Source organism: Rhea americana, unplaced genomic scaffold (genome assembly GCF_003343005.1).
Source record: "Rhea americana isolate MKP2758 unplaced genomic scaffold, rheAme1 scaffold_84, whole genome shotgun sequence".
NCBI classification, from domain to species: Eukaryota; Metazoa; Chordata; class Aves; order Rheiformes; family Rheidae; genus Rhea; species Rhea americana.
Window position 1 is genome coordinate 1,486,458 of NW_028187023.1, and position 24,981 is coordinate 1,511,438.

The 24,981-nt window shown below is 37.0% G+C and overlaps 1 protein-coding gene across 11 annotated transcripts in view; it reads left to right on the forward strand.

Annotated features, from left to right (window-relative positions):
- GPHN (gephyrin) overlaps positions 1–24,981 on the forward strand; it is a 214,083-nt gene that overhangs the window by 162,431 nt on the left and 26,671 nt on the right. For all 11 annotated transcript variants that reach the window (XM_085323312.1, XM_085323315.1, XM_085323313.1 and 8 more), the window contains 6 exons: positions 2,490–2,627; positions 9,074–9,166; positions 13,067–13,122; positions 17,521–17,640; positions 22,214–22,272; positions 22,489–22,642. In XM_085323312.1, coding sequence (XP_085179438.1) covers positions 2,490–2,627; positions 9,074–9,166; positions 13,067–13,122; positions 17,521–17,640; positions 22,214–22,272; positions 22,489–22,642 — 620 coding nt within the window. The remainder of the gene's footprint in view (positions 1–2,489; positions 2,628–9,073; positions 9,167–13,066; positions 13,123–17,520; positions 17,641–22,213; positions 22,273–22,488; positions 22,643–24,981) is intronic.

Genomic DNA, 24,981 nt, shown 5'->3' on the forward strand with positions numbered 1-24,981 from the left:
GCATGATTGTATTACCTTAAAGTTATTCTGTGTAGAAGGCAACACTTAAAACAATTATCTGTTTTTTTTTCCAAAATGTGAAGGTATGCACAGCAGCAAATGGGGCGTCTGGGTAGCAAGGACAAAGTGAAATAATGTAGTTAAAAATGAGACTTCTTATTATTTGTCAACATTATTTTATTATAAATTATGTTGGTTTAGAAATATAATTAATTATATATAGTATTAGCTACAGTGGTGCTGGATGCTGTGTTTCAATTGCCAAGAGCCAAATGAAATCAAGCATTACCAGTAGCTTAGGGTGTAAGACGGCTATGAGAGTTACAGACAAGCCTCATCATTGCCAAGAAACTCTCCTGGGAATGTCTTATTYCTGTAGCCAGTCATTAGACCTCACAGTGCCGTATTTTGTTGCCTGTGTAGTCTGAGAAGGCACAGCTGAGTGCTGATGATATTTTTTAGAGATGTTTACTTAGACTTCTTGGCACATCTTGTACTGCACTGAAACAGTTCATATCAAAGTCCCTATTGCACTCTTCATGGTCAAAGTTTAGTGGTTGTATTTCATTCTTACCATCTCTGAGCTGCCAGTTTCCTGGTCGTCTACTATCACTCCAACAGCTCCTCCAATATGTCTTATAAGGAAYTGTCCTGTTTCTGGAAATCTCCAGATTTCTTCTAGAGAGCCACAGAGCTGTGTCCTTAATCCACTTCTTTTATCCCTTCAGACCTTCTTCTATCCCTTTAGACCTTGCCTCTGACCCATCTGCATCAGATAAAAATTCAGCTACTCTCTATGCCGAACTGTTTCTCCAGAGTTGTCTCCTTTACCTGTGTTTGACATTGATGCTTAGCTATTCCCTGGTAAGTTTTACCAGTCACTATGAACAACCCACAGTCCCCCTCCACACTCCACACTGGTATTACCTGGGCTTCATCTTCATCTTATACTTCATTCTGTTTTCTTAAAGCCGGACTGTGCATGCTTCTTATAGCCTCCTTTGACATAGTTCTTGAAATAAGGCTTTTCCTGTCAATGAATAMGGCTGAAATTCTTGTTAAGGATCTCATGTTGTCTTTCTAGAATATCATCCACTTTGGCTCTCATAAATACATTCTTGATCCAGGCAAATCCTTTAAATATACTTCTGCAAATATCATTTTCCTAATCTTTTGGTTTGTATCTGTTATCCTTGTTTATGTGTCATGACACTAGTCCTCTCTCTTCAGTTGCTTCTCTTCACTTTCAAAGTCCTTCAGAGCTTGTTGACCCCTCAGTTACTCACTCTCCTAAAGTATCAGGAAATCAAACATACTGCAAGTGATAGTTTTCTATCCACTGACTGATTTTCAAACAACTTCTTTCATATCTTCACCCAACGTGACCCTCGTATTTGGAAAAACTAAACTTCCATTAATCTACCTTACTATCTTCACTCAAGTTATATATTTAAACATTACTTTGCTGTGGTGACTACAAAATCATGGCAATGGTTAGGCTGCCCACTAGCTAGTAGTGCTCTCTGTTATGCTGACTGTCCCGTGATTTTGTTGTGCTCCCCTCTATCCTACCTTCTAACCTGTTGACTCCCATCTTAGATTGCAAACTCACTGGAGCTGTGTCTGTTTTAAAGTTTTCTCTGTGCGCGCACATAGCATAATGAGAGGTATTTGTTGAGTGTAGTAATAATCTGTACCCAGTTGATAGAGAATCTCTTAGACTTCTAAGTTGCCAGTTTTTTAAATGTAGTGTCATAACTCCTTATTTCAAGATGATGGAACAGTATCAACAACTACTTCAAACTGTCAGCTTTTATATGCTAGCAATGCTGATGTTGTCTCTGTTTATTTTTCACCATCCGTAGCCGATAGACTTGCTTATCTTGTTTAGGTTTAGTTTAGCTGGGAAAGAGGTGTGATTTGTTTTCAAGATGGAGTGTACACACATAGTTCAGAAACTTTTATGTATCATTAGAATCAAAGCTATGGCATACTACAGTCCTCTCCAAGGGCATTATTGTAGATTTTGAATGGGAGAGAAGGAGAGAAGGAATACTTAACTCAGTGGAACTCAATATGTCCAGGATCTGACTGTCAAAGTGCAGCTACTCATCAGAAGGCTTTCGAAGCTGTCAAGGAAGAACAGAATGAATGAGTGAGTTGTCCTGAGCACTAGACAGATCACAGAAGTGGGTCACTGTCAAATCYGCATTGTCGGTGAAGGGTTTCTGTTTCTGATTAACTGTTTATTTTATTCTCATCAAGACTTCTGGCATATTTTTAATAACAAGTAAGGATATTAACTTTGTGAACTTTTTCACTTATCAATTGTATTTTGTTTTAAATCTCCTACTTGATTGTAGTTGAATACAATACCTTTCCACTTTCATTTGAAATGCCATTTGCATTTCAGTAAAGTAGTTTAAATAACGTTGCTCTGTGTGTATATACACTGTATCAGGCAGAAACTTGGTGCTCTCTCTTTACAGGTCACAGTGCTGTTGACATTACCAAGGTAGCAAGAAGACACCGCATGTCTCCATTCCCATTGACATCTATGGACAAGGCCTTCATCACAGTTCTGGAGATGACCCCAGTGCTCGGAACAGAAATCATCAATTACAGAGGTACTTTACATATAGCTGGATTCTTCATGAGGATTAGGATGGTTATTTCTTTTCTCACAGCCAGCTTAAGCACTTGCAGCAATATGCAACAAAGCAAAAACCTAAAAACCACAGTTTGCCTCAGTGATTGATTTAACACTGGACATGTGTGGATGCTGTCTGGCTCCATTTTGTATTATGATCTGTTCTCTCTCGCTGTGGGAGATGCTTACWTCACCCCCTTTCAATCTGAGATTGATCAAAGTTGTTATTGATTCCAGATCGCTTTTTTCCATGTCTGTGTCTTTAACAGTTCATCTCGGTCTGTTTTCCCAGATCCTACCTGGCTTACCAGTCATTCCAGAATTTGCCTCCTCTGAAATACAACATGTTCCCCTTTCTGTTCTGCCATTACATTGAGCCYTTTCTGATCTTTAATTTAACTGTTTGGTTTCCTGAAGCTTTATAATAAAAGGTAATTGTTACTGTTTTAAACACCTAGGTTATCTTAAAAGACTTCAAACAGCAAAGAGTCAGACTTAACTGTGTCTATACTCATAAAYAAATGGGCTAGGTGAGGCCATTCTCTGGCCTTAAGAGGAATTAGCATGGTGCCACTCACATCTATGCAGCTAACCTACCCTCCCTCCTGAAATAGTGTGTTCATAATGGCTGTTAGGAATGACCCTTGCCTCTGCTCCCTGGCACCAAATCCGGAAGTTTTCTGGGAGAGAGTTATTGGCACAGGACAAAACCATAACAGAGAACATGCTTGCAAATAATCCTAAAGTTGGTGGGGAGAGGGAAATAGACCTCTCCAGATTTTCCAAAGGTGAGCTGATGAGCAGAGAGGTAGTGGAACCGTGAGGCTCATGAGGCAAGATGTTCAGGATCTCAATGCACTGTAGATAATAGAGAAGTACAGATGGTTTCCAAATGGGAAATTCTCTATTCTGGTTTGAATGTTCAGAGATTTCATGTTCTTCAAATCTTTGTGCTGCCACAAACCTCTGAAATACCTTCATATTTACATACTGATTTGGCAAGGTTTGCACAGAATTGCACCTCTGCATTTAGCAGATCTCTAAGAAGATACTGCATGTCCTTCATTCTTAAAAGCACYAGACTAGTTTAACAGTATATGCATATTACACCCTGAGCTGTCATAATGGTATGTAGACTAGGAGACATGAAGGCATTAATGTCTGAGTAAAGCTATCAGATCTTCTTGGATAGCTGTCAGTAGTCTGGGCCTGAGCAYGCTTAAGTTTGGCTTTGCTAGTGCATGTGCACATTCTCTAGTGTGYGTTGGAAGGGTATGTTCCAAATATACGTGAGGCTTTGCTTGCATGCTAGCAATTTGGACAGTAGACAAGTTTGATTTTGACCTAATTGAGGCCACTTTTAACTGATAATTGTTGACATGGCCATGCATTTCTTCTGGAAAGTAACTGTTTATGAATATAGATAAGACTCCAAAACCTTTTTCAAAGTTTTAATGCCTTGCACATTAAAGCTTTTGGCCCTGTTATTCCTTGGATCCTTGTTTCTTTCTGTTTTTTTCTTTTTAGTTTCTTAGATTACTTGCATAGCGAGTATGCAATTAAGGAATAGTGCTTTCATAGTGTAACACTGCTGCTCATACCATGCTCTTTATTGCTGTAATATACAGTGTGAAGACTCTTGCCTTTCTTTAAGATCATGTATTCATTACTTGCAGTCCAGGAATATTGCCTTTTTTGGTCTTTAATTCTATAACCTGATTTTATTATTATCTTGTTTGTTTTTATTTTGCTCCATCTCACAGTCTTTACACTTCTGTATGAAACATTACATATTGTTTCACAACAATGTTCTCAGAATACTTTTCTGTACCATTATTAGATTAGATTTAGCTGAGATATGCAGGGGACATAAGCAGTATAGTTCTCATGGAAGTTAAGAAAATGTAGCTAAAAATATTTTTGTAGATATAGAATTAGCAGGATCCTTACATGTAGATAACAATGTATTTTTACACCAGTCTTCCATACCAGTCTTCATGCAAACATATTTATATGAGCAGCTGGTAGCAGCCTTTTCATGTATCTGGTTTATAAGCCTCTTTACTAGAACCAGGGTAAAATTAGATGAAAGCACAGCGTATCTCACTTCCTGCTGCATCATGCTTTGGACAAACCTTTTACAATATATTATAAAATAAAAAACATACAAAATATGGGCTRAATACCATTTTTGTGTTTATAGTAGTAATGTTACTATATAAATGATGGAGCGATTTCATTCAAACCACATAGTCTTCAAAATGTCTTTACAGGMAGAGTGGAGGTAAGTGGTCTTTGCCAGATGTTTACATTCTATATAGAGTTTAACTTACCTTCATTTGTCAAATAGGCAATTTGATAGTTTTCTGTTCTCATTCAACTGCATGGGAATATGATACCAAGGTAAGAGAAGGTATTCTAGCGTACTTTATAATATCTTAGTTGTTACTTCATTCTGCTCTTTAGATTACCTGATTACTGTATTGAATTCAGGCTGCTTTGAAGACTAGAACATACCAATTATTATTACCTGTAATACTATATCTAAAAAATAATGCTCAGAGTCTGTTGTTGTCATGCTTGGAGACACTTTTGTTACGACCCTCTACCCCTCACCCGAAACAAGAAAGTTAGAGACACGGTAAGCTCACCAGCTGTATAGATTTCTACTTGATTTAGTATTCACATCATTGTACCAACAATRAAAAGATCAAAAGTTAAGTACTTTAATCTTGTTGCACTGCAGTGAAGTAGTCTTGCAATTTATTTATCAGTAGGTACACGTTTGTCTTCGCAGTGTAAAATTGCCTAATACATATGAAATTTCATGATTGCAACTTCAGAAGACATCCTGAAGGACACATGTGTCTATGGTACTGGAAATTCAATTCTCTCAATTTACAGAGAGATCTTAGATACGAATCTCATGATACAATCTTGTTTTCGGAAGTTCTTAAGTGATTACCATAGTATTATACAATCAAATGTATGAGGTTTTTGTGTATGTGTGTTTATATATATATGTATGTATGTATGTATATGTGTGCATATATATATATGCATGTATATGTTTATGCTTAGTAAAAAATCTTTAATTCTGAAGAATGCTATAATTAATAAGCAGTTTTTCACTTAGTTATCTATTAATTTATTTTTCAATTAATGTACCTGTTATTTCAGTAGATAACTAAACTGTAGTCCTGGAGGTTTGAATCCTAACTAGCTGTAATCAGAAGAGCAGTAGTATACTGTGTTTGTTTCCTGTGTGGTTTTTGTGTCTTGAATTAACACTGAGCTCCTGAAACTTTCTTTTTAGGAGCAGAAATACTCTGTAGGGAAGATGGAATTTTTAAAGTTCTAGGATTGATGTTGATTTTATTAACAAATTATCTGATTTGTATAAACTTATTAATTGATTCCTAAACATATTACAATATTCATCCTCAGTATACCTAAACAAAGCTGCTGAGTGGTACTCTGTATAAGTAGACAGTATCAGTGGAATTCTTGCCTTCATTCTGAAGACAAGTGCTGACTTAATTCTCGATTAAATCAAGGCATGCTGTAGCCTCTCAAATCTGTTATCTCCTAACTTTAGGGGAGGGATGAGTGAAGTTATCTTTTGAAACATGACTTTCAGATTGATAAGTGTATTGCTTAGTGCCTGTATACATCATTTAGCTTCTTCTATACTAAAAAATGGGACAGTTCTAAAATTTCTTTTACAACTACCATAAAGCAAAAAAATCTCAAGCACATTTCCCATCTGTCATTATCAGTAGCTCGTGGGAAGACCCCAGTTAGCATTTTATACCAGCTGGATGCAGTTACCTGAACATTGCTCAGTGGGTTTATAAGGTTAGGTTATTAGAGTTCATGTTAGTGATTCTACCAATTTTCTACCAATATTCTAGATACTTACCAATACTCTACCAAACTAAGAAGAAACAGAAGTTTCACTGATACTGAAAGTACAAAGCAAAGACAATCCACACTTTGTGAGCTTCAGCCTCAGAACTGGGCAGTTTTTCTGATCTAGTCTAAGAACCCTGTAACTTCTGCAGAACTTGGACATATTTCTCTGCTCATTATTAATTTTGAACTAGCTGATCACTTTGATAGCATTGCTTTTTCATATCACACTGAAGTGCTAGCAGGACAATATTTATGAAATGGAAGGAAATCCTTGACCTCTAGTACAATACCTGTCTCTCTACTTTATCCCCGTACCGATACTCTGAGAGATCACAGTTCTTCACAGAGCTATACCAATTTCACCAAGTGAGCTCTAGAAAAGGTAGTACTCACATTTGAAAAATGAATTTCATGCAATTCTCGCTTTATGTTAGAATCAGAAAGCTATAGGCATGGGAAGGAGTCATCTGATGACGTTAAATTGTTTAAGAACGCCTTTTTTGAATTACTGTTCATCAGAAAGGATAAATGGTATATTTTTAAAATAATTGTTCAAAAAAAGAGTAAAGAAGTATTTCAGATGGTTCTTTAATTGCTGACTTGCTTCGCTTTAAATACCTAAAGCTTCAACAAATGTATCTCTTACTTTTGTTTTCCCGTAATGAAATTCATTCCAGCTACTGACTGGCCATTTGTTCACTTCAGATATTGCATGGCAGAATGCCAGGAACATACTRTCCAACTTTGCTCTAATTGGTGTGATTCTGCATGCAGACAAGAAGTAAAATGAAGACACARCATGCCTGCTAAAATTAGAAGCATCACTTCTCGGTGATTCGGTGTGTCTATGAACTGAGGGTGTTCTTGCCATCCCTTTGAAGGCTGGCTTTTCTGTGCTATAATTAAAATGTCTGTGTCTGCATTCCTTTTTTCAGGCAAGCGTTCAAGCTTTCAGTGGGCTTTCCAATAACTTCTGTCTTATCACATGAAAGTGTTAGTAGACATCACAAAGATGCTTTTCTAGTAGCTTTAAAAAGGTTTTATCAGCATTTTCATGGTAACRCCTGTGACAAAATGCAGCATAAATGTTTGCTCCAAGTTAAAATTTAATATATTTGGGTGCAAGCACATTGATGTTAGAGTTATTAATTACTAGCTAAATTATATTGTGTTAATAAGTAAAGTATARTTTCCTTTAGGGTGCAACTTAAGTGAAGCTGAACTTTTTCAACTCAGCCAGGTGCTGYTTTTAACAAAATTTGTCTACTCAATGTACACAGCTAAGTCTTCTGCCTTCCCACTATATCCAGAATCACCYACATTTTCCTGTCTATCTGTAAAACAAGAAATATGCCTTATGTATGTATATCTATCTTTTTGGCAAGTCTGAAAGATCTTGATCTGTAAAACACATATCCACACAGATTATCCTAACATTACTGCTCAGGCATACTTTCGTTCCTTCAGACCTTGCCCTGGATATTACTTTCCTGTACCACAACACATGTTAAAAGTGGTAGCATCTATTTTCCGGTGAGCTTCCCATTTTCTCCTTAGATATACAGGAGTCAAGCCTGTCTCAGTAGCTCTGGCCCATACGCCCTTTCTTAGTCCATCTAGTCAGGTATGTAATAAACCCTCTACCTCACATCCCCACTACATGGATGGTTAAGACACGTGATTTCTGCTTTGTTCCACATCATAAGAAGAGAAAAGAAAGCTCTTGCTGGACCCATAAAAGCAGACCAGTAGCATGCCCTAGGCTGAGGGTAAAGTTGCTCACGCCAGTCTCTGCAGGGAGGCAGAGCCAAATTACAGCTCATCAGTTACTAAATGAAGGGAAAGAATGTGTTTGAAACAGCTATTAAATATATTTAGAATTATTACAGTGTAAATTTACATAAATAATGCTGACACTTATGTTCACTAACCCTCCACAGAACAGAATTGTTGTCAGCATTTAGGCAAAGCTAAACTATTGCAAAACTTCTCTGTTAATTTATAGTCACATCCATCATTGCTGTTTATGTTGAGTCCTCTGGGCCCAGTCCATCAACTTTCACATTTTCACACAGGACTCATTTTTTGAATGTTATTTTACTAACATTTTGAAAAGCAAAACCTTGTTTAAAAAATGTTAAAGTACAAAGAAGTGCCCATGTATTTTTAGAGAGGTTTCAGGATACGGAAACACTTGTTCTGTCTGATTCTGTGTCAGAGCTATTACCTCCAAGTTTAGATACTTGGCATTCAAATCTGCTGTCAACGATTTCTCTGTAACTAGAAACACAAACTTACTGATCAAATCTTTCATCTGTGCTTTCAGACTTCAGTCTTTGTTTCATTTATGTCCCGGTTTTGACAAAAATCAGAAACCTCAGTGATCTGTTCATGAGATGTGTGCCTGCGTGACATATTTCATCTGTCACATTGCACTACTGTAATTTTTCTCCCTTTCAGTAGCTTTACTGACATGGAGCCTGGTCTTTTCTCTTTTTCTCCTTACAGATGGAATGGGCCGAGTCCTTGCACAAGATGTATATGCAAAAGATAACCTACCACCATTTCCAGCATCAGTAAAAGATGGCTATGCTGTCAGAGGTAAACACACTTTGTAGACATACAATACAGTGTCTATAAAACCACTTTACAGYATATTGTTACTTCACTTCTATGTTCTGTGAGCCAGAAGTACTTGTATTTTGGATTCAGTTGTGAATATTTTGTTTCAGATTCTATTCAGATCATTGCTGAAGTCACTGTTATGTAGAACTCWGCTGTCTTGAAGGAAGACAATGAAGTTTAATTCAAATATTTTAAATGGATGCATGTGTGTGCAAATGTACATCCAAGTGTGCTGATAGACATGCACCTGAGTTGCAAATAAATTTCATAGAAACAAAAAGAATTCGGAGGAGTAGCRTGAGAATACCTGTTTCTGAATAACAGTTTCTTCTTCTCTTTCTCTGWTATTAATCTAATCAAGAATTCCCTACATATGTTATTTTATTGAACTGTCACAGTCCAGCTTCCTATCTGTGAATTATTTTATGGTTGTATTAGACAGTTTTTGAAAAYGCATGTGAGACTGTATTATGAAGGCATCTCAGAACAAAAACTCATACTTGAGAAAATAGTTCAGCTGCTGTATCTGAATAGGTAATGTGGCTTTAAGGAGAGAGCAGTGAACAGTTTCTGAGGAGATCTAAATCCATCCTCTGTTTTGCCACTAGATGCTACATGATTTTGAGCAAGTTGCTTCCCAGTTCATCAGTTTTTCCATTTGTAGAGTAGGACTAATGATATTTCTGCAGATACCTATGGAGGAAAAGCTATATATAAGAATGCACATTAAATTAGTGATGTCATTATGGTAGAAGTTGAATCATCATAACACCRTGTTGAAATTTGGAGCATGATAGCCAACTTTGTTTTAGGACATTAAAATGTCTTTTTTGTTACTGGCAGCTGAAACAGTGAAGGCAACTTGCCATGAAATAGACTGTCTGCAAGCCCAGGCAATAGAAGTAGACCAATAGGCTCCCTGTGGACTTGATATAAAAATAAAATTCCACGTCTGCAAGATGCGGTTGACTGCAGCTGTCCATCATCTATGTGTGTGAGAGACAGGCACACTAAAATGCCTAGTAACAGCAGCAAGGAAGTGCAGATGTAGCCAGAAAAATACACGTAGCATAATGCTGAGATGAGGTGGGGAGCTTTGGGAAGAATGCTGGCTGAAAAGGGCTTTGAGAGCAGGAGAATGGTCTCTTGCAATTTGATTCCTGCAAGGTAAAGGAAATCAAAAGTAGAGTCTTAGTAAACAAGCAGTAGTGCTTCAGAATACTAATKAAGTCCAGCATCAACTTCTCACAGAACCAACCCACAAGACCCTAGTTTGGGGGGTGGATTCTAACAGGTAATAGTATTATTATGCCTCTTGTAGCCTYGCTATTTCATGATATGAAAGACAAAGCTTGCAGTCAGAAGTAATATCATTTATAACATTAGCTGATTTTTTTTTTAGAAAAAAAAAGGATTAGCTTTCCGGCACATAAACCTGTCTGCCCCAAGCCTTGTCCACTTTTTTTAAGCTATATCAATTGCTCTAATAAAAGATACACATCACYCATAAATGTTGACTCCATATTGTTACTAACAGGTGAATAATATCTAATGCAGTCGCATTTTATCAGTTATTAAGTAGTTTAGCCATTTGAGATTTTTTTTTTCTCTYTTCTTTTGCTGGATCCTCCTAGCACACTCTTCAGTGAAGGTCTTGGATACTGTGTTCAGTAGTATAATATGCCTTATTCAAAGACAAGTAGCAGAAGATTCCTTTTCCACTTCCTTAGAGTTTACTGTAAAGCCCATATTTTRTGCTGTTTATTAGAATTTTAAAGCTAAAAGCCAGTCATTAATCTACAAACATGTCTAAGCACGGTAGATAGTCATCTGCAGATGCAGCTTATGTATGAGTACAAATATGATAAATCAGTATACAGACTGAATGGRCATCCTTTTTGAAAGCAGTTCTTCTCAAAGCAATAATGTTATCTAGCTGTATTTTCAGGGCTTTTGAAATAAAAGATATTAGGATAAAGGTTATCACTGATGACACTTCATCTCTGGGAAACGAACAGATTTAAAGTGAATAAAAAGACATATTTGAATGTGATAGYGTGTCTGAAGACAGTTTGTCTGAACACTCTTGACAACATGCCTGATATGCTTGGACATACGAAGTCAAATGTACAGCAGCAGATTTACAGATGTTGATGTCTGCATACCATGGTAGAGCCTATAAAGACTACAAATCTGGTTTTGAAAATGACCATCAAAAAATGTCAAGTTGTAGCCATGACCGTCGAAAGATGTCAAGTTGTAACCAGGGAGTTCAAAGAAATTGCTTGTGGTTCTTTCCACATAGACAAAGAAGCACAGTCCTGTGAAACAAACCTTTCTAACTGCATGGAGAAAAGTTAAAAGGTGTATAGATCTGATATAGGCACAGTAATTTTTTCATTACAGAAATTTTCCTTTTTTAAAGAGAAGTTTCACTTAGAAGAAAGTATAATTTAGTTCTGAYATTGTACTCTTTTCATATGGTTCTGTATATTTAACAAAACAACCAGCCAGTGAATTAGAAAAATCATATATATATAACTGAGTGATTAGTACTGTGTAATCTTACCATCTTATGCAACTCTGAAATGTTTGTCTGAAATAATGGGAAGAAGTTATCTGACTAAAGTAAGTTCCACTTAGAATGGCTTCTGCATGTGAAAGGACAGTAACTGTACTCAAAACTCTTTACTGGGATCTGAAATCATTAAGCATATGTGGAAATAATAATTGGACTTCAAGTTTACTTTTAAAGATCTTCAGAGTCACTTCATAAAGAACATGGCAGTATTGCCAGCTTAAATGCTTAAAAAACACGAGTTTGAGATTTTTATTTTTTAAACTAACAACTTTGGATTCCTTTTTATTTGCTTTCTGCATTCTTAGGATATGCCTATTCATATTTTAAAGATTTTCACTGAAACTAGAGGAATTAGAATCTACCTTCATTTTTAAGGAAAACAAAGTTTTTTTTATAATGTTTTGATTCTTGTGCTGGGGCACTAATGCAACTTGCAGTAAAACCTTTGGAGTGGGCAGTACTGACAATTTTAATTTCTGGAGCTGCTCAAATAGCACAAAGAGAAAGCTTAAACATCCCCAGTAATGGTGCCTTTTTTTGCCCTGTAAAAACATGTACAGATTTAGCTAAATTAGAAGGTCTGGAGAATTTCTGTTTGTTAAATCAGTCCTGTCTAGCTTTTTAATATTCAGAATGGTTTCCGTGAAAGTTTTAAGATACCTATTTCAGTACTACCACTTAAAATAACAAAAAGGAAGAGAACCCGAATTCCTAATGGCATTCCAAGTTGCATTTTCTTAGCCATATTGCTCTTAAGAAAATGCCAAATCTCTGTGGTTAGCTACACATCTGTAGCCACTGCAGTAGTCCACGTTTTCCTCCAAAAGCAGAAGTAGAATCTAGAAATGCCCASTGTCGCCTGGCAAAAGGTTACATAATACTGACAATAGAATAATGCTGACAAAATATGTGATTCCCCTAAGTGAGTTTCATGTAGGAAAAATTAGCTGTTGCTTTCTCCATTTTGCTCACAGTGGACATTTTTTCAACAAATCTCATGAACATTATTAAATYTTTGCTATTAAAGTAATTTCTACTATCCTCCTTTTACTTATTCCCATATCTCTGAACAATTTTTGGTTAAAAATACTGTATAACATGTAATTTTCAAAGTAGTAAACACAACTTTAAAATGCCTTAGAAATTTTTTCAAAAATTCTATAACCTTTATCATACTGACAYGGAAGAACTGAATCCTAGATCATTCTCTGGTTTTCCTATTTTTAGTTTCTTACATCATTTATTTGGGTTCAGCCTTTTTATCGTCTTTACCATTTGCCCTGTCCATCTTGCAGCTGCTGATGGCCCAGGGGATCGATTCATCATTGGGGAATCCCAGGCTGGTGAGCAGGTGAGCATAATCTCTTTTCTGTTTGATTTTTTAACTTTTCTGTTGTAAGAAATCGCTTTTTACTTTTACAAGCCTTGCTCGTGCTCCAAAACAATATTATTCTTGGAGGTGGCTTGAGATAGGACACAGCTGTATCTAGCCTCCTCCTGTGGGCCTTGGGACATGATTTCAAAAAGTGAGGTAGTGTGGTTACATGGGGAACTAACAAGAAAATCCCAAAATACTTCAGAACWTCGTGCTGGTGTGTCCTGTAGGTGTGCATCAGTGCTGTCCTGCACTAGTACGATGTTAGAGGACACAAGGTTTCCAGTGGTATTACAATTCACAAGGAGAAAAACAAGAAGTAACCACATCTTGCTGACAGACTTTGAAAGAGACATCAGCCCAGCAACTGTTTTCGCAGACTGCTTGGATATTTCACACTGATACCTGCAAACCAAAGTGTGGGAATTTTGTAAATCTTTAAAGATAGATAATGATTAGAAGTCTTGAGAAAGCCTGGCGCCAGCCTAGTTTGCGGAGAATTTTGAGTTGCCTTTTCGTGCTTAGTTTTGCTCTTTTTTTGTGTTCACTAAATGAAAAGCGTGTTTGTGCACCCTGCCAGGTACGAGAATTGAGGTTAAGAGCAAGTCGGGCAGCATGCGTCCACGACCTGCTTGTGCTATATAAATATGCGTGAATAGACACTGTTTCTGATTTGCTATCAAATTCAAGAGTACATTTGATAAAATTCCTGTACTAATACRGAGGTGACAGAAAAAAATAAATTACCTCCAATTACTTTGTATTATTCTGTCAATTGAATATACTAGCAACTTAATTACACCTGCTACCTCCAGTTCARGAGAGCATGAGCTAATCCAGAATGTTTCTTCAGACATTTTAAACCCCAGTTTGTAATTTTGTCCAAAACCTGTTCTGTGTGGTCATGCACAAATGGAGTAAGTGGCAGGCAAAAGAAAGGATGATCTGTTTTAACAAGGATTGTATAATGTGGCCATTTTGACTGCTAAACACAAAAACCTCAAGTAAAACAGATGCATTTCAAAAGTTGGTGCAGGTTTTTGAAGTATCGCTAGTAGCAGTATTGTTCAATTTTTTTGAAGTGGAGTTGAACTGCCCCTAAAACTATAATAGACATTTGACTTGGCTAATTAGAGTACATACTGAGAACTATTAAATAATTTTTGCTGTAGCTCGCATCCATCATCATGAATTACACTTTGGTAGCACAGATATCTTCTGAATACTGATGTTCATGTGAACTCAGATTAATGAATCTGATATCCAAAATACATAAAATCATCTTCAATACTTAAAGAATTTAAACTGAATTCAGTTTAATTCAGGAACTGAATTCAGGAATGTTGTCACATGCCTTGGATTTTTTAGCCTTTTTCTCTATATTTTCAAACATTAGTCAAGGATCCAGGTGATGGCCCACAGATCTGAAGGACTTCACTGCCCTGATCACTTCAGCAGGTTTGTAGAAATGATAGAAGTGCGAATGAGAGGTCACTTCTCTGCTACAAAACTCAAGAACTCAGAGATGTATCTACAGGGACAGAATAATGTGAATGGGAAACATCTCTGACAAGGAACAAAAACTGGAGGGACAGAGAGAGAAAAATTAGCTTTATACTTCTGGAAATATGAGTGGCAAGTATGAAAAATGAGGCTGTTRACATCTGAATAATTGATCAAAGGTTCTTTCTTAGGCCAACACGTCTTCATGTTCGTCTCCTTCCCAAGAAATGATTTATACCTATGGAAGTCTCCTCAGTCTCATTTCACCCTTCAGTCACTCTCAGCAGCAACATACTGCTTTTCACATTACAGGCCAATTAACTGAATGATTCACAGCAGGGAGCTGACGATAGGTTTAGATTTGGCTTGACCTGTAGCAAAGAAAGAGCTTATGTAACTACCACTAAGAGAGGAAGAAAATGGGACTGAGAATTACAGAAAGGCCATATAACCAAGTTGGACATTTCGGTATCATATTGTAGATTTTATATTATTTTCTGATTTCTATTTCCAGGTGGTTATGTTTGTRTAACAGACACTTTTTATTTTGTATTGAAGAAAACTTTCAGACACTACCCTGCTTTGGAGAGGTTAGGGTACATCTGAGAGCACTAGTCAAGGGCCATCAACGCTGACTGTCAAAAACTGTCCCAGCTGGAGCAATGGTTTTCTTCATATGAGCTTGCATAGCTGGGGCTTAGAATTTCCTAGAAGATGTTTTTTCTTTTAGAGAGGCTTGTAGGAGGCATTGTGACTAACCAGCTSTAATATAGGGTGAATACAGTCATTTTTCACCTTTCTGATACCTTCAGCCATTTTGCAGAAGGGAGCTTGCATGTGTCATTGCAGACCATAGTCCTGTAGCCTAGTGCATAGGTGAAAGAGAGAATTCCTGAGATAAGGGGTGTGCTCCATGGATTATTTCTGTTTTTTATTGAATGACTAACATAGAATAGATTATCAGTGATGAAGGCAAAGGGTAAAACCCAGGACTGCCCTAGTCCAGGTATATGGGAGATCTTAAAGACCTTTAAAAGAGGTCCYGTAAAATTGTTGTACATTATTATGCTTTCTGAGAAGCAATCATTTCTTTATCATCTTCATAGTTTCTAGCCTGGAAGAAAGGAGTCATGCAGATTTACACACAAATCTGATAGTTATCTTTTGTTCAGAAAGTTAATCTGATCAGTTTATCACAGGACAAAAAGGAAATTAAATATATGAACAACACAACTGATTCTAAAAACAAAAGTTGTTATATCATAAATTTGTTTAAACGCTTTACATCATTAYGCCTCAAAAATTAACTAACTTCTAGTAATACGTTCCAAAAGCACGGATATTTACAGCACACATTATCACCATAGGCTCTGATTTCTGGCAGAGTCCTAGACATGTTGGTCCCTGAGACCAAAAAAACTTCCTTCTAAATCTTTCATGCCATACATCTATCCTCTAAAACTTGCTGCTAAAGGACATCAATACTTCAGTAAAAATCAAAACAATATTGTTTATTTGTAATGGATACATGTCTACAACAACACACAAAAGAGCTGTCATAATCCAAGGCGTAAGCTTTGGCTTTTGTAACATCTATTTTCATAAAAATAAGGCAACACAAAATAACACATTGGAAAAGATTGTTTTTACTTACCTTTTAAGGATCTTSAGTATAAATGGCTGCATCTCAGCTATTCATCCAAGACTCCATGCACAGCCTGCATTTAGAAACAGATACTTCTCAAACATGATTTTTATCTGACCTGTGCTAGATACCTACTTTAGGATATGCAAGTCTTGCCCTTAAAGCACATTAACTGTGACATATGGGAACTGTGGTCTTTTTTTTAATTTCTTTTAGCATTTTATGTGTGCTCTTCTCAAAGGATGTTAGATTTCTTTTACCCTTAGAAAAGGGCCAAGATAAGCCAACTCCAGGCTCAGTTGTCTCTTTGAATACGTTGGTCACTGTGGTACTGTGATAAATGAGGTACAAACTATTCCCAGCCTCTCCCTAGCACCTTTGTCCCGGTGAGCAAAGTCCATCAACTTTCGAAATACACGTTCCAGAGGAATCTTCACATTTCAGAGGTTACTACAGTGCAGAAATGGAATAGAGGAAAGGACAGAACAAAGCTCTGGCCACTTGTGTGGAGTTTACAGATGTCTAACAGTCTCCTGTCAAAGATAATGGAGCAGCTGRCCACTGAACAATCTTAATAGTGCTTGGGCAGTATTTCTTCCAAGTCTGTTGGCTGCTATTAAGCACACCCTGACCATAGTTTGAGAAGTCCTAGCCCTATTCAAATGCTGCATATGGAGTAGAGCACTGATCTGCAGATGAATTGTATATGTGGCATATCCAGGATATGTTGGACTGATTAGACAGCTGTGGACAGTGTGTAGCACACGCGCATGAACAACAGTAAACCCCAAACATGTTGGACTTACATGCTGCGCAGAGCAAGCACCCACATTCTCGCAATGAGAATTTACAGAGATGCAGCACTAGATTTTTGCTCAGGTAAGCTTCTCCAGAGTCTCCATCTCAGTGCTTCATGACAACTCTTTTTCTGAGCCAAGCAGAGTATCAGTGTGTATTGCTCCTTTTGAAAGCTATTCTTGTGATATGAATCTACCTAGGGGGATAAATATTAAGCCATCTAATATGTGACCCAACAAGCAATTGCCTGAGGCTAATTACACCTAATTACAGCCTAATTATGCCTGTTAATATCACTAGCAGAATATCAAGAGTCATGACACACAGAAGAATCTTAATCTTTCAAATTACTTCTGCAGTGTTCAATTGATTTGAGTTTTTTCTTTTTAAAAGTAAAATAATTTTTGTTTTGTTCTTATATTTTTCAGCCAACTCAGACTGTGATGCCTGGTCAGGTAATGCGAGTTACAACAGGTGCTCCAATCCCATGTGGTGCTGATGCAGTGGTGCAAGTGGAAGATACCGAACTCATCAGGGAATCAGATGATGTAAGTCATAAGTTAAAACTCATTGCGCTTTTGTGTGCAGTAGTATGTGGCTCATGGTGCAATCCCATAAATATGAAAGATATTTTCCTACAGAAATGTTAATCTCAGAAATTTGAGGATTTTCATTTCTGCTCCAAATGGCAATACTACCCACTTCTCAGGCTGMGGTAACTGTACCACAGAACTTCCTATCCTGACCTTGGTTTTTTTTCATCTCAGTTGTTGAATGTCTGCACCAAACTATTTGGGAGCACAATGGAATGAAAGGGGAATGCTTCCTGGAGGTCCATGACTAGAATCCCATCTGAGAGCCTAGCGTATTGACATTTTAAAATACAGAGTAGTGGCAATCGGACATTTTATTTGCTTCTTTTTTGCTGAGTTCACATTTAATAGCAGAGCAATTTCTTCTTTCTGCTTATTGAGGATGGTCCTAAAACTCAGCAAGCAGAGGACYTTTAAAGTTCTCCCAGACTCACCAAATAAGAAGGGAACAAATTTTCTTAAAATACAAATTGATTCCAGAATGATAGTTTGAAATACTACAGTGCAACATTACTGCTGATGCAGTTAAAGCTGAGTATGACTTTTCTGTAGGAATGTGAACTGCTTTAAGTACAAAAAAATCCATAGGATGACTTGGATTATTTTGAATTATGCTGTGAAGATGGATCTGTATAATTTGAGTTGGTCTCATTCCAGCCTGAAGTAAAGCCTTCTGAAGAACATAATTTTGCTACTACTTTAATTATTTGTGTGTGACCTATGGTCAAACTGACTGTTGCTCCCAAATGTGATCTTTCCATTTTAAGGTTTTGCTTCAGTTTGTCCACTACACCCCTAGAGAAGTAATATTGGAAAAATCCTTTATGCTTGTAATTCTGGAACAGCGCATTCCAAAAGGATGTGCCTGGAAAAGAACAGCACATCTGTGCAGCAATACCAGGGCTCTCTGAGAGCAAGGGGATTTCAAAACAACCTGTTGCCATAGCAGTTGAGTGACTGAATCATGACACACTGTTGTTACAGAGTCTGGCTCTGCACTCTGTGCATTTGGAGGATTTGGGAGAACGTGTTTTGTACACATATCTTGTGTATGTTTGGAATCGGGGCTTTTACTGTGTAATAAGGGAAATGAGTCCCCTCAGAGTTTTTTTAAGTCATAACTAACTTTGTCCAATAGACGTTTGTGCTCCTTTAGAATGAGAAAATTACTGAAGTTTAAGACCTCTGAAAACTAGGAAATAGATAAGGTACATATTCCTCCAGAGTACAGTCTTAACTCTGTTTAATTTGAACAGTTTTTCCTGCATACTTGGMAGTCATATTAGCACTTTACCTTGTAGGTGCTGGGGAATACTACAGAGAATATATGTAGTACGTGTAGTACTATCTGTGTGGATAAATTGTCTTAACTAAACAAAATGTGTTTTTGCTGAAGCACAGGAGCTGCCTGTGAACAGCTGTGTCCCAAACAGTCCATCCTAGACTTCCTAAACATTGCTCATGGTCAGAGCATTCAGTTCTGAATTATTACCTTCACTTACCCAGCTGTGATTTCAGGGCACCATTGTCATGTTTCKTGTCATCTGGCAGTCTTTAAGGCAAGAAGATGTCTCTCTTACTATTACGACTTCTATTCAGTCTTGGAATGAAATGTGTGTGTGCTTCTGTGTTCATATCAATCTCTGCTGCTTTTCAAGCTGTTCCATGCCAGCATAGCTACATGCCAGCATTGCAAAGGCAGCTGGGCTATAAACAGGTGGGTTCTAGCATTCAAACTTGATGAAGACACCAAAAATGAAGGCGTGTTCTCATGATCTTTTCTCATACCTCATTATTGTGAATGCACAGATGTTAAAATACAATTTTATCAGCAAACTAGATARTCTGGCCTTCTTCCTAACATAGAACTTCCTGAGTCAGTCCTGCTTTGAGGTTAGTGATACATATGAATAAATTTTATCTTTCTCTCTTGATTTGAAGACTTAAAAAAAAGCACCATTACATTCACTGCTTGCTAAGTATTGCGTTATCCTGAACAGTTTTTCTGTGGCCATTGCCTACTTCGTCGTGACACAACAGTCGCACCACAGAGAAACATACATCGTCATCTGTTATTTCCTACTGCTTCTCTGGGTGACGGTCTTCCTGGATTCTACTTTTGATGTACATATTCTCCTCTGAATGTGAGAACAGATTATTTCGCTATGTGCTTACACTCTGAATTTCTTAGTCTCCATCAGCTTTCCATCCCATCCCTCCAAAATATAGTTAGTATAGTCTTGTTAGCGTGTTATTTTCTTCTCCTTTTTCATGCCTGATTGGCCATGTATTTCAAGAATATTTTGTGTTAAGAACTTCTCCAAGACTGGGATTTAACTGAAATGAAATCTCTGACATTTGAAATATGTTCTTCTGAAAGTACAGAGAGTGCCTTTTAAAAGGAGCTCCTTGAYCTCTAGTTGTGGCAGCAGTACTTGAATATCATAGCAGGGATTCCTCAAATGACTCCAGAAGTCACAAGTCTGAAAGGAATTATGTCTGTTCAGCAGGAGAATAATTGTCATCAGCTTGCCAGTGCACAACCTTTGAGAAACTAATTCTTGCAAGAACACTTCTACACCCTTTCATTGTGAGTTTTTATGTCAACTTGTTGGATAAAGGAAGCCAATGTGATCAGTCAGAACAAAGGTTAGATCCTACATCAAGCCCAAGCATCAGTATATCGATATGAATGCTGACTGAAAACTATCAGAGAAAACCATTCTGCCATAGTTCAGAATAAATCAATACAAAGCAAGAATGCTTCCCAACACACACCAAATGGGAGATATTGTCAGAATAATGCTGTATCTCCCCGTAAGCCCTGCTTCTAGCCACTCTGAATTATCTTGTATTCTTAAAGCACTCTAGGATACCCACCAATTTCATAAATAACAATATCTGTACATTGTCCTGTTGTCCACAGTCACACTTTTCTACAGTACTTTTCAAAACTGACATTTTTAAATTCCTCCAATGTCTTTCTGTTTTCCTGTCTCCTCTTATCCAGGAGACCCTAATCACCTTTTTCTATTACTTAGAAGTATCACTGGGCTSCTCCTGCTTCCCTACAAACTTCCTAGCTATCTTTAAATGTTATCAAGGAAATGCAAAATTCAGTTGTTCRTGGCTGGCCTACCTTCCCCAGAGAGTCATGAAAAGTAAAATAATTCTTAGAGTAATTWTTGCCTCAGATTTTATTCACAAGTCTGAAGTATCCTTTACAGATGGGGATAGGGGATAAAAGGACATCCTGGGTACCAGTGTAACTGTTTTGGACACTAGCAACCAAAAATAATCTCCTCTGTTAAACAGGAGGAGCAGGTAGGCAAGAAACGACATTTGTCTTGACAGTGTATCTTGGAAWTAGTATTGTACACTAAGAAATTACATTTTTTTCAGAGTTGATACTGTTTTTTTCTTTATTTCCTGGTTTTTAGCAATTTAATTTTATCCATTTTCACGATTTGTAAAGCATACAGCACACTGGTTGACTTCAGCTTTGAGGCCTTTAAGTTTAAAGMACAGAGGCACTTGCTTTGGACTCAGAAAATGAAGTTCCATTATCACCTTTAAGAAAAGAGGCAACAAATCCTTGTGTCTTATCCAACACTGTCTTTCCTACAAAAGTAGTATCTCAAATAATGACTGACCTTGTTTGTTTTATACTAGTCTCTAATTTATAACTTTGAGATACTTAAAGTATGAAATACTACATGATAATATAAAACCAAAATTGGCTCCACTCTAAACAAGTGTAGATCTAGTGCTCCCAAGAGGCTGCCACTATCTCCAAGCCAAGGGTATTTATCATCAACCTATTTCCAAGGCTTATAAATTAARTATTTATGATATAGGTCACATGCCATTTATTGGCATTGAGCAAATCACCATTGAAATTCTGAAGAAGTGAGCGCAAATTAAATATTAAAATAGGCCTAAAACTGTTCAGGCCACTGTCTCCTGTTCACAGTAGATAAATATGGTGAATAAACCTCCTCCTGATATGTACAAACCACTCCAATGGGAGTTCCCACTACACGAATCTATATGAAAATGTTAAAACAGAATGTATATCTTCTTAGTACCTTTCCACRGTTGTGGTGACATATTCTCTGTCAGACGAGTGCTCTTTTCAAATGGCCATCTTTGAAATCGTCCAAGCAGATCAGATTGGCTGAGAGGAAGAGAAAGAATCCTTTTGGTATRCCAGATCAACAGACAAACACAAGCATGGTACAGGAAAGATAGATAAACATAGGAGCCATAAAGAAGGAATGTAGAACTATTTATTCAATGCTGGTCCTTCCCTTGGGACCTCATCAATAAAATAATTCTTAAAACTTTCTTCTGTCTTAGCACACATTGTATGACAGTCCTGATGCACAAATCAGGAGAACGGTGCTGATGCTTGAACCGTAATGTCACAGTGTAATGAGTTCTGTGAACTGTGTAGACTTCTGAGAAATAAAAGCTGATTAATTTTTTATAACCCAGCTGACCTTACCTGCTCTACTTGTTTTTATAGGGCACTGAAGAACTAGAGGTTCGAATCCTGGTACAGGCTCGACCAGGCCAAGATATCAGGTCTGTAAATAGCCTACTTTATAAACAGTTAAATATATTTGTAAGGAACAGAAAGGCTAGTGATTATAGTCATTGTTTGACCATAAATAGTGCTGACGTTACAACGATCTGCCTAATGAACCTCCTCAGATATTCCTCACCTTGAACCAGACCAATCAAGGAAAGGTACTTTCAATCTCATTCTGTTTTTCTTTCCTTTTCTTCTGTGCTTTTCAGACCTATAGGACATGACATTAAAAGAGGTGAATGTGTGTTGGCGAAAGGAACCCACATGGGTCCATCTGAGATTGGTCTCTTAGCAACTGTTGGAGTAACAGAAGTAGAAGTTAACAAGTTTCCAGTGGTTGCAGTCATGTCAACAGGGAATGAGGTAAGAAAAGTATCTTTAGAATCRAAGTATGATTTACTGTATCCTCTATAGGATGCGAATAGTGTTTTGGTCAATGACTTTAACCTGTATCCAGGTAGATTGGCTAGTTGTCGATAAGCTCGTGATGACATGAGATACTTTTGTGAGTAATGCATACCCACAATATATAATCAAATTATTGCATTTATTCCTTCACTGGGTCATAGATCCTTGCTCTCTCAGGTTTCACACATTTTATTTGCCAAAATTTTGATAATGTATCCAACCTTGTGCCAGCCATTTTCTCCCTGCCAGCATAAGGCAGGATCTGCGGGGGGAGTCAGAGTTGTGATTTATCTGCCARTCGTTACTGGAAGAGTAGCAATTCCTTTTGAATAGCAGTCCTCTACAGCTATTCTGCAATTGAAAGATTATACTGGCAAATGCTGTTTAGAAGCATCTTATATTTTGATACTATAAAACCTAATAGGAAGTTTAAGATAATTGAACAAGAACAAAATCTTTTGCAGAGAAAACAATCTTATTGTTGAGTGTTGACATCCAGACAATTTCCTATTGCTGAAACTCCAGACCAGCAACCTATTCCTCTAGTCTTAACAACATCAGAAAAAGCAAGTTCCAGAATTGCTTAATTTACTAATTTTACATCTTAAAAAAATTGGACTGATACTGTTATTCCTCAAAAATTTTAGGGGAAGGTTCTTTTCTTTAATCCCTAGTTTGATTGGCTAACATTGACTACCTTCAGGAGTATTTAAGAAAAATACTTACCTGGACATTTYTTCCATGGTTCCATAAAAAGCACTTATGGAAAGCTCACTGACTGAAATCTGGACCTACTGATAATACTGGCAAAACTCTTCCTGATGAAATCTCATGCATTATAACAACACTGCCATAAAAGTAAAAGGAAATGACACATGACCTAAAGAYCAGGGAAATAGTATACAGGATTATACATAAAAATCCCTACTCTCTAAACATAATCTTGAGAGGAATTTGCCTGTTTAGTAGGAAGAGCTCTTTGGAATAAGCTCCATATGTGACTGGTTGTTACCAAAAAATCTTTGCTGCTTCTATGTACAAGGTCCCGATGTAAAATCCRAATCTTCATGTTTTGTTTTCTGTGCTCCAAAAAATACAGAAAGCATCCATATCTGACAGTTGTCTTTTATTTTGAGATCTTTTGCAGCTCAGTTTCAACAATACTTGATTTAAAAATTAGGAATGTGAATTAAAAGAGATTAGGGTAATACCAAAGAGAAATTTTAAAACCTATTTTAGCTGCTCACAGCCAGTACACTTTTACAAGATTTRAAGCATTTGGACCAACTGCCATAATATATATGTTAGACCTTTAACTGAGACGATACTTTCTCATCTTTAGTCARTAGAAAAGAATTCTTATGGTTGGGATTCCTGCGATATGTTAAATATGCCATTCCCCCAAGTAGGAAGTTTGCCCCTGACATTATGACTGTTCTCTGAGACAAACGTTTTGAAAACCAAACATAAACATATAACCATAGTAGTATTCTATCCCATTGAAAACCTTTGATATGTTTAATATTAAAACYTCTTATTTAAAACAGTCATAAAAATAAAATTTTGTCATTTGTTCAAGCCATTTCTGTATGGCGCTGTCGGCTGGTATCTTTAAAACTTCCACAACCCCACTGAAGGTGACATAACCCCTCTGTGACTACCAAGTGCTGTGGGTTGCTGAAGTGAGCCTTGTTGGGACAGAATTTGTGAAGTTTCATACGGTAGACAGGRTCTGTTCTGGAGGAAATACACCGCTAACTGAAGAGGAAATCCAGAGAGCTACAAGGAATACAAATTATGATTTGCTGAGTAGTATCTTCCATATGAGCGAAAGTTCTTGCAGGTTATTAAGGGGCTCTGTACTCATGTATACTCTTTTTTGTATAGTTTGTTAAATCAAGATCCTGCGCAGTGAGTTTCTTAATCATCCTGTGGAACTCTTCACAGAAACAGAGATGTTACTCAAAATTTAGCCATGCTCCAGTCTTGGTCATTCTTACCTTACTACCTAATATTATCATRGTAATTTTGATTGATACTTCATTATTATTATTTTTTACCTCCTGTCAATATTTATGTTGTACTCCTACATGCTGTAAGGGAATTCTTAATATATATAAATTATATGTTTAGATACATATGTTTTATAATTTAAATTCAAAAATGTAAGGTACATTTAAGGCAACTGCCATGGTACTATATTGAGAGGAAGTTTTTCATYCAAAACAGTAATTGATAGAAGAAACAAGCTTTAGCTTTTTTCTATTAGTCCAATACAAATTGTTATATTTAAA